The sequence below is a fragment of the Erigeron canadensis genome, chromosome 2, assembly GCF_010389155.1.
Source record: "Erigeron canadensis isolate Cc75 chromosome 2, C_canadensis_v1, whole genome shotgun sequence".
In the NCBI taxonomy this organism is placed as follows: domain Eukaryota; kingdom Viridiplantae; phylum Streptophyta; class Magnoliopsida; order Asterales; family Asteraceae; genus Erigeron; species Erigeron canadensis.
The window spans coordinates 28,716,392-28,727,795 of NC_057762.1; the positions used below are offsets into that span (position 1 = coordinate 28,716,392).

The 11,404-nt window shown below is 31.9% G+C and overlaps 1 protein-coding gene across 1 annotated transcript; it reads right to left on the minus strand.

Annotated features, from left to right (window-relative positions):
* Positions 1–7,008: 7,008 nt before the first annotated feature.
* LOC122589620 (transcription factor LAF1-like) lies at positions 7,009–11,404 on the minus strand. The gene is made up of 5 exons (XM_043761927.1): positions 11,293–11,404; positions 9,420–9,497; positions 8,238–8,337; positions 7,876–8,005; positions 7,009–7,734 (listed from the first exon to the last, which is right to left on the minus strand). The coding sequence occupies exons 2-5, from the start codon at positions 9,459–9,461 to the stop codon at positions 7,158–7,160; spliced, it is 849 nt and encodes a 282-aa protein (XP_043617862.1). The 5' UTR covers positions 9,462–9,497; positions 11,293–11,404; the 3' UTR covers positions 7,009–7,157.

Here is an 11,404-nt window from a genome sequence, read left to right on the forward strand (position 1 = left end):
AGGTGGAGAAAAAAATGAAACAGGTTAGAATGACTTATCGGGTCACAAATTTAAACATATAAACATAGATTTAGGGGGTGTTTGGTATTGCGATTCATAAAGAAAATTTGCGTTTTCAAAATAGATTATGCGTTTTCAAAACTGCGTTTTTAAAAAGCATGTAGTTACATGCTTATCTAAAACTGCGTTTTCATAGACAATAATCACTTTTTCATACAAACACTTTTTTAGATTATTTGCGTTTTACAAACTTAATAATCAGATAATCACTTTATAACGCATTCCCAAACACCCTCTCAATACATGATCGGTTTTAATTAATCCATACATAACCAATCTATCTATACTCTTTTAAAAAAATTATCACAACCCTCATTTTTAGAAATGGTTACACAATAGTTACATACGAAATTACTAAATTATCCTTAATAAACACCCACTATGAAAAAAGTTTTTATAAAATACCAAATATATCCTTAATAAATTAATTTACACTCTGAAACCTTTATTTTAATAATTAACACTTTAAGTTCTAATTTTTTAAAAATTTTCACTATCACAATTACATCAACCTACACCCCTTGACACCACCACCACCAACAATAGTACCATCACCGACAACACTAAACCCCCTACCGCCACCGCTGCATTGCGCGGACACCATGCTCGTACCCTTTTATAGAAATTATCACACCCTCCATGTTTAGAAATAGTTATACAATAGTTACATACGAAATTACTAAATCATCCTTAATAAACACTCACTATGGAAGAGTTTTTATAAAATACTAAATTTGCCTTAATGAATTAATTTATAATCTAAATCTTTATTTTAATAATTAACACTTTAAGCCATTTCCACTATCAAAATTACATCAACCTACACACTTGACACCGCCACCACCACCAATAGTACCATCACCGACATTACTAGACCGCCTTCCCCACTACCGCTGCCGCATTGCACAGGTAGCATGCTCGTACCAACGTAAATATATCCACAAGAATACATGTGAAAACTACTAAAGCTAATCTTAGGTACATAATGTACTCCATATTTTTTTTTCATATACAGGAACACAATATGAAGGAAAAAAAGTATATGAAAACGATACATTTTAACTATGGCTTATCGAGTCTTGACTCCTGATAATTAAATATAACAATAACCTTGAGTTGGGTTTGAATTTGGAATTTGTTAGTTATAGTTGGGGGCAGAATTTAGAAGAATGTGCTTGAAGCGGATAAACCAAAACCTTTTTTTTGTTTTTTGACTTTTGTTATAATAAGAAGATGTTTATTTTTTTTTCTTTATATAGGCTAAGTAATTAAAAGAAGTAACTTTCAATGTCGGATTTTGTGTCCCAATATCGTCTAAGATAGAGAGGTTGTTTCTAAGTTCAACCAGAGACAGAAAAAAACCCTTTGACTTTTGTCTCCAGAGTCAATGACTTTAACCACTAATCCAACCTAGTTGGTTTTATATGGGCTTAGTAATTAAACAAACTTATTTTTGAAGTGTTTATGAGCTACCTAAATATTTAATCGGGTTTAGTTTGTGTCCAAGTTAAATATTATGTTCACAAAAAAATGTAGCTCATGACCAACTTTTAGTGTAGGTCTTTGAAAAATTATCTCTGTAGACTTTTTCGAAACTAAGATACTGTAGGTTCTAAGACCCGCCTAAGACTAAAATAAGCCACCTTGAAGCTGGTGGTGCAGAGTGATCGAATGCTCGTTAGAACTAATTGGATGTCTGTTTAACATTGTTGGTTTCGTTTTAATTAATCAAATACTTTTTGATTAAATGGCTTAAATTAAAGCAACAACAAGCACAAGTTATACATTTGTAGAATTGTAGGATGCAATAATAATTCTTATATGTACGCAAAGAAATTACAATAGTAAGTAACTAAATTGAGTCAATCTTACTTATCGATACGCTCTGCTTAGAGCCTTAGACAAATCGAGAACTAGGTTAACTAATTATACAACATATTGAGACTTACGAGATTCTAACACTTAAATACACCAATAGCAAACTAACGAATTACTCTTTTGTATAGGCAAATTCTTTTTGTTTATTCTCACTTCTTTCAACTTACAAAAAAATGGAATGTTGTTTTGGTATATATTGAAAATAACCTATGTATTCATCAAATTAAATTTGTTTATTCTCGTATGAATATGATCATTGCTGACAACTAATAATTACTTATGTTTACTAATGACGCAGAAAAGTAAATTTCTTCAGCAAATCACAATCCCAAATTATGGGACTAACAAATATATGGATCAACATATATACACATTTGACTATCGCAAACAATGTAAATTCATAATTTCATATGCTGTGCGTGGGGGTATAATAATACACATGATTATCTCACTCTTTCAATTTCTAATGAGTGTCCACCAATGAGAAACGTGATTTGTTAACTTCAACAAAAGTGATTAACAACTTCATTTGAATATTAGGTTTACATCGTACACCTCACATTTCTACTAGTATAGTCTGAAGAAATATAATTAAGTTTATTAATTAACAGAGACTTAATTGGTGAGATTGACAGCATACAATCATTTTCAATCGCATTAGCGTGTGATTAATTTTATCGATCTATGTTAACATTTGACATTCTTGTTCTCTAAGCATACTATAAGTGTTTTTTTATTAGCACATATATATAAATGAATTTGTTATTGTATCTAATATACCACATGTCATATTTTTTCGTATATTGATATTCGAGATCCTTTCAGGTCGGCCCTATGAACACAATACCGACTTGAAGAAATAGGGGTGTCAAGTTGGTTATCAACCTGTACTTTCACCTATATAAGGGTTGAATTTTGGAGGTTGGAGTTACATAGAGGCCATGTTTGGTAATGACGACCTTATAATGTGTCTATAAAACTTTAGGGATATGCTAAAACGTGCATAAAAAAAACTAGTACCTTCCATATTAAAAGTCCGCTCTCTGATTTTCATGGTAAATGTATAAACAATTTATGCACTTTAAACACAGCCCTAAGGGCTGTATTTAGCAAACCCAAAACTTTATATTTCTTGTATTACTTTTTTTTAAAGCTAATTAGTCATCCAACAAAACACACACTGCCCGATACATGCACTCACTTACTCAGCTCAATTAATTGTTACTTGTCTGTTTTATATACTTGTTGGTACCTTGTAAACTATTCAGCCACCCGAGACCTATAATCTTGGCTTCGACATTGGTCAAGGTGCATATGAAACCCGGCTTTCTAGTGCAATAACTCTTTGTTTCTCGTTGTGTATTAAGAGCTTTATCCAGTTTGAACTTGTATGCAGGTTGACATAGACTCTATGGATTTGGTCAGCTAAAGGTCATTGTGGTTACATCTTATGTCTATCAAAGTTTTCAAAGGGTCATATAGAGCTAGTAACAGTATGGTAGACATAAAAATTTGACTATTTGAGTCCTAATCAACAAGACAACAATATTACAAATTATAAAAAATTTACCTCAAGTTTTGAGTAGTGATATGGGCATTAGTCAACACTTTAATTTCAAGATGGTGAAAGTTGACAACAAAGTAATTAACTCTAATAATACATATATTAAGCAGGCATCAATCAGTTTCTTAAACTTTTTCTTGTAAAAAAATATCCTAAAAGTTTATATAATAAAAATATATCAAGTATTCAAGCATCAGACCATTTCATCACACAATTTAGTCGGCATTTTTTATTTCGTAGGGATAAATATTTCTTTTCTATTTTTTTATACAAAATAAAATTATCATCAGCATGCCTCCTAATAGAAGAACACGATGAACCAAAATGGACCACGTATAGCAGGTATATTTTTAATATCTATAACACTAGTGTTGTATTGGTTTTATAATTAATAATAAAAAATACCTACACCAATGCCCATTTGACAGAAAGGGAATGTCAATGGCTTTATTTTAGTGCAACAGGCATTGTCAACCAGTAAATAAAGTCATTGTGGTATAAACAAATTCTTATAAACTAGAAATGATGTTCTGTCTGGAATCTTTGATAGTAAACACCAATGGAAAAGTGTCGCTGAAATGGTTAAATATATAATCAAGCCTATTAAGAATTCTTATGGCGGCCAAGATTAATGAGGCCTGAAGCTTGAGGTCAGCATAAGTTAGAATCAAACCAAGGCTTGAATTAATCATGGTTCATGTGTTCAAAAACTCATTGAACTTTGAAACTCGATCATTAGTTAAAATTATACAGGCCCTTTAAAGCTAAAAAGAGTGATATTGTCTCGGGTTGGGCTACTTGCATCATATGATGTCATGTAACATTTGGGGTTGTTATGAGTTGTCTGGAAAAAAAATGGTGGAAATGTAGTATTTTTCTCATTGTGGGATAGTCCTAATGATTGGTTAAGATAATAATAATAAGAGAGGAGCAAGGGAGAAAGATCCTTGGGTGTGATTGGGTGGGCTCAAAAATGGTCAACACAATCTCAAGGAACCATGGGGATCGCTTGGTATGCAAATCTCCGAGCGGGCAGAGACGGAGCCAAAATTTGTTTTGCGAGGGGTAATTTTAAAAGTCGTATGTTATATTTATAAAAGTCGTATTCTAAAATGTACTAAACATTTACTTACCTAAACAATGAAAGTTTTTTTCTTTAATATTCTTCTATTAAAAATCAAAATAACTTAAATAGTTTATTCTCTCAATGGAAAGATCATCTCAGAACTAATGTTTCAATGACCAGTGATCTTCAAAGAATAATCAATCTTATGACAACAAAGGTAACATTTAAATGTATTTCCTATTTATTTTGCTTATTTTTAAAAAAAAATTACAAATATACCATTTAAATTTTTAAAAATTACATTGTAATAAAATTGGAGTGAGGGCAGCTAACCCCACTGCCGCCATTGTAGCTCTGTCCTTGTGAGTGGGTGGTATAGCCAGCCATCCACTGGCGAATTTCGTGTCATTCGCCCATCTATTTGCTCCATTACGTCTAGCCTAAAAAGGCCTTTTAAGTAACTTTAGGACTTTAGGTAAAACTAACTTTTATTTGAGAGCTTTTGGCATTCTTTAAAGGGGAAAATCCATAAAAAAGTAATCTATTTACATAAATTTTATATTAAAGGTAACCTATTTTGTTTTCGTCTATTTAAAGGACCATATTTCGTCTATTTTGTGACAGACGAAGCCCGTTAAGTGTCACGTCACCGATGACACATCATCAGTTTTGCTGACTAACTTATATATGTTCGTTTTGGATAAGTTAGTCAAAGTCAACTGCCCCGTCAGCAAATCTGATAACGTGGCATCGGTGATGTGGCACTAACGAGATACCCTTTATTAGGAAATTTTTAGAAATATGGTCGTTTAAATAGATGAAAATAAAATAGGTTACCTTTAATAGGAAATTTGTGTAAATGGGTTACCTTTTTATGTATTAAACCCTTCTTTAAAGTCTTTTACTGAGATTGGGATCAATAAAAATAAACTAAAAAATATTTAATGGCATAATTTTTTTAAAAAATTTATCTACGTTTTACATTTGTAAAAATAGTTTCAAATAATTCTATAAATTTTATTTTATTAGAAGTAAAATCAATAATCAAATATTGATACTAAACCATTGAATAAGATAATTTTTTTCCAATTGAGGAATAACAAACCTATTTAATCTATTTGCATTGTAGATCGTAATAACTTATTGCGAGTTTTACTTTTGGAAAACTTCTTTCGACAACGATGACACCAATAGTTTATCTCACCCTATAAGCATTATATGCATTTGGAATATTGAGCTGAAAATGATAATTGTACCACATTTTTTATCAATCTATCATTAGTATGCATTATATGCTAGTACTGTCTTTTATATATCTTGTACAGTGTGGTATATTAATAAAATCAAATGATACATATACGGGCTCCTATATTAAGCTTATAAACTTAATATAAAATGTTAAAATATTATAAAGTTTTAATTAGTTTTTTAAATAATTCAAGATCGTAAATATCTAAACTATCATCTTTTTTTATAAACTTTTCAACATTAATATAGTTATTTTAAGTTCAATTTTTTAATGTTACTTTTTAGTCCAAAACAAACTGCAAAAAAGCCCAATAATGCCCAATAGCACTAAAACTTGAAATCCTAACTATTTGGGGATTTATGTAATTACCTAGCCTACTATACACTTGAGTAAACCTTGAAGGCTTCAACTTATATATAAAGAGGTTAACTTAACTCTGTCAAATATCACTAGTGTTAATAAAATCTCATGTTGTTATGTTTTGGTCACTGCACGTGAATTATATTGAGCAACTAACTATCTAATAAGTTTGGGTGTTTGGATCGATCAGTTAACAAAAATTTATTGCAAGAGATATTCTATGTAAAATTTGCCAAGAAATCGGGAAATTTGCTGAGTATTGCTAATTGAAACCTCGAAACTTCAACAAAAAAAAGGCAATTTCAACATGGACTTTAGCAATTTTAATCACTTATTCTTCAATTAAATTCCCTAGTAGGGATTATTTTATTTGAATTTCCGAATTAAATGAACCTAAAATCACTCAAACTTGTCCATTGAATCTCATAAATTAAATAAAAATTTCTCTTTTACATAGAAAACTTCAAAATGGAACTCTAGAAAAACACGAAATTAAGCCCTAAAACGTGAAAATTTTGAAAATTTCACGAGTGGGTTTGATCATTGTCTCACCATCCACGCTCTAATACTAGTGTAAAGTCTAAAGTCAATAGATTGAAGAAGCTGTGGAGATCATAGATTTGGAAGAAAGAGACAAAAGATATGTGAAATATGATCTTACCCTTCACGTGATGGACACATTGTAAGTTAAACGGGGGATTATGGATGTAACCGTTCAAATGGACTAAGTGTTTAGTAAAAATAGGGTTCCAAGGATCATGGATGCTAAAAATCTTATGAAAGGATTGCGCCTGCAAAACGTATTAAATCACAGGGACCATTCTTGCATTTAACTCTTATACTAATCATAATAATGTTTCACATAGCTTCCTTGACTAGTTTTTACAATACAATTTTAGGTCTAACAATATAAAATGAAATAAGAGGCTTATTATATGTTTGTCCACTTACAAAGATCAACAACTCATGGACATGAAAGCTCATACAAAATCAAGATTAGCTCCCTCCAAGGTTATAGATGTTGATGAGTTGGATTCACTAGGGGTTGAAGCAGAGTAGAAGTCAATACCGGTGTACATTTTTGCATCATTAGTGTTAGTTTCCTCAAAGATCATGTTATAGAAGTCATTTTCCACATCTAGCTCATTACTCAGTTGCATATGCATATTACTTACACTTGATCCCCCAAATAGAACTGTTTCTGAAGAGCTAGCGGTACCATAGATACCATTTCCGGAAACCGAAAGATCATATGTGTTATCAAACAAATTAAATTGGTCTAGTGAAAGCCAGTCAGCAAATAAAATCTTTGATTGGATTCTAAATTCAGTTTCTTTTGAATAATCTAAAGGCTCTACTTGTCGAGATGATTCAAGACTTGAACTTCCTGATTTCAAAGAACAAGTAAAACTAGATTCTTCATTCAGTGTGTCTAATGACATTTTTTGAGCTTTTGTGTTTTGTACCTTGGCACATTTCTTCTTAAGACAAGAGTGCCAGTGATTCTTTATCTCATTATCACTCCTGCCCGGCAAGTGTCGTGACATCTCCGACCACCTGAGAAGATGCCAATAAGTAAAACATACAAGTTAATGGATCATGCTTCTTAGGGAGAAATCCAGGATTCAATTTTTAACATAGGTGTATTTAGAAATATTTGGGGTAGTTTATCAAGAAAGAAATAATATGCGTGCATACTTATTGCCTAACGTGCTATGAAGAGTAACGATCATCTGCTCCTCGTCGTAGGTGAACATTCCTCGCTTTAATCCTGGTCGTAGATAATTGGTCCATCTTAATCTACAACTCTTAGCATTCCTTTGCAAACCTGTGTTAACAAAGACACGGTCAACTTCAAGATTGTGTCTGCATTTTAAAGAAAATGCTAATCCTTCTTCATGATTAAACTCTAAAATGCAGAATTCATCCGGATTGATCATCATAAACATAAAACATGAGTATATAAATACAACTTTTGCAATTAGTCTGTATGTATAATTGAGCAATTTAAATTCACTACTTTACATATTCAAGAAATAAGATGAGATTAGTCAAATTACCAGCATTAATGGGGACAGAACTCCAGCAGCCAAGACCATGGTTCACGATGTAATCTCTAAGTTTTTTATCTTCATCCGGTGACCATAAGCCCTTTTTATGCTTCACAATTAGGTTCGCTGATGAGTTGCACTTCATTCTACTAACAGAAGATTCTTAATGCTTAAAATGAAATTTGGTGGTAGTAAAATGATGTTGGAACTCTATGACTATATTTTGTGATGAAGTGATATAAGTGAGCTTTTCACAGTCATCTTCATGTTTTTGTGTATATAAAGGGAAACAGATGCTTACAATTGGTGAGGACATTTCAGTTTAAAATATGCCACATCAGTTACAAAGTTAGCTTCAAATTTGCCAATAAAAAAACTCCAAACAACATCACATCATCAAAAAGTCAACATTTCCAAACTTAAGATCACTTATACTTTTTTTTGACCCTGTTATCTTAAATCAAGTTTTTAGAGACTTTTCAGTTTCTCTCTGGGCTGAACCAACACTTATCGGAAACCTAATATATACCAAAGTTGGTTACTTTAAGCAATTAGCCGTTTACGATGTCAAATTAATACGGTAAAAACATCAATGTGAATCGTTTCATTTCTTTCTAAACTTGTCTAAAACAACATACTTTCTCTCAACATTGTGTATTGACTTTTCTGCATCTTTATTTTTCATATACATAAAGACCAAATCAATGCTTGAATTCTTAAATGAATGGCCAACATGGTACTCATGGGCCATGGCTCTTCAGTGGAGAGAAGGTTAAAATAATGAGATGTTTTCGCTTAACCTTATGAGCATTGACCACTAACAGAAGACTTTTTTTAATGGAAAATTTACACACCACCTACTTTACAACTGGGTAAAATGTTTGGCTTGACCCTCAACAGCTTGGTTAAAAAGCACCTCAAAATTCACTTAAATATGGCGCAAAAGGCTTTTTAACGCACTTACCCAAGACCGACCTTGGTCTCACGGTATGTGAGTTTACCCATCAAACAAGAAGTTGTCAATCCCATGGTGGCCAAATTGTAAACTTTTGTGAATTTGTGTGGGATTCTTGACTTTCTCAAAAAAACAAAAAAAATAAATAAATAAAACACTTTCCCTAGACTTGCATACAAGTCCCAAATTTGAGAATCTTAATCCATAGGCAAATTGTCATTCAAGAATTACTGTACCTTGCTTTCCAATAGTGACAGAAAGATCATTACATTGTTCATTAACCTTGATGCATACTAATCACATTTTGGAAGATTCTGCATGTGAAAACAAAACTTAATGAATAACTTGTTTGAAAGCTTAATAATATAGTATGTAGTAAGTAATCCACTGCATTTGCCCATGCAACGTGTTATATATAAATTAGAATCTTAGATATGTGGGATAATTGTTAATGAGATTTATTATTATCAAATCTTGAGCTTAAGTATGAGACTACTGACTAATTACTGTAATGAAATCTAAAATGTGTAAGCACAAAATTAATTATCAAATCACAAGACCAAAGCATGCTAACATCAGTTTTGAATAGACCAATATTAGGTTGTTTTCTTGCTATTTTTTATTTGAATAGTGAACATTGATCATTTCCTGAAAGTAATAAGACAAATATTATGTACATTGTTAAATAACCAAACATAAGCATGGGATAACTCATGTCATGCTCATTTTATTATTACTTAACTCACCTACCTAGATGGCTAACGGTACAAATATAGGCCTTTTCTGTCAGCAAAGAGCTTTTTAGCCTTTTTTGGACTGGTTGTGATCAAAGTGGGTAATGGGTAAGGTTGACCCAGAAAACATTTTGTCCAAATTCTTCTTAACCTTGCTATATAAACTAACTACTATGTCAAATGTGTTACAAAATTTATCTTTTGTTCAGTACTATACTACCCTACTTTATTGAATAAATATACTTGACTATGTTTTATGCATTAGAATTAAACTTTAAGCTACTTTCGACAAGTTAAAGCACTTGACCCGTTTCCTCCTAAGTCGTGTTTTTTTGTTTAATCTGTTAGAAAAAATAACCCACATTGATCATTCGTAACTAAATAGGTCGAAATTAACACTTTTTACAAGATTTATTAGTAATTTGTACTTGTACACAGTCAATGGAGCTATGAAAATTACACAGCAATCACAGTTTCAACATTTTGGTAATTGTTTATTGATGATGTTATAACAACTCCTGCATACAAGATACAACTGGGTATGTGTTTATAACTTATAAGTATAGAAATTTCAAAGGTCAACTTCAATAACATTCAATTCATATGTCAATCAATAAAACAAAATCTACCCTTGTTTTTTAAACTATTCAAAAAAACCAACAACTGCATTATTTATTCACCCAACTTCTTCCAGCATATTATTTCTTTTTTCTTTTCCTATAAAAAAATACTAATCAAAATTACAAAAAAATCGTCACTTGTTAAACAATTTAGGTTTCCACGATGAGAGCTAAGCAGACAACGACATGCAACGCTAAGCGGAAGCCTGGTGTTTAAATGTCGGTAGGGGTCTGGATGTAGTTTCTGTCATTAATATTACTGAGTCACCTTTCAAACGAAAAGTTGTTTTTTTAACGGAATCAACTAAAGTTGTATACCTTAATAGGCAATTACATCTAATCATTCACTTTACTTAACTAGAAGTTGACAGAAGCAAGGTGAGGCTTTTAATAAGAGATTAAATAAAGGTTATATATCAACTAATGCAATCAGGCCAAGATAATTGACTTCTTTGTTTATTCTCCAACTTCAACTGTCTTTGTAGTTCTGTTCCCTCTAGGGCCGTAATGAGATAAGCAGCGTGTATATATGCTTACGTTTCGGTCCCCACGCATCAATTAGTAAAACTTATCAAAGAAAATATAATCATGAGCAGACAATTAGTTCATATAGGTAGAAACTGGAAGCAGCCTCTCTACTTTGGTAGAGGTAAGGTCTGCCTACATCTTAACCTCCCCCATACACCGTCGAGGTATTGGAGCTCAAAACCCGCGGAAGGCGGCACTGAGCAGTTACTTACTTACCAGTTACTTACTAGACAATTAGTTCATATGGGTCGAATCTTGGTCCTGAAAATTTGGATGCTCTAGACAAGATGATCGAAAGACTAAATGAGCCTAGCATCGAAAGACTCATATCCTGACATT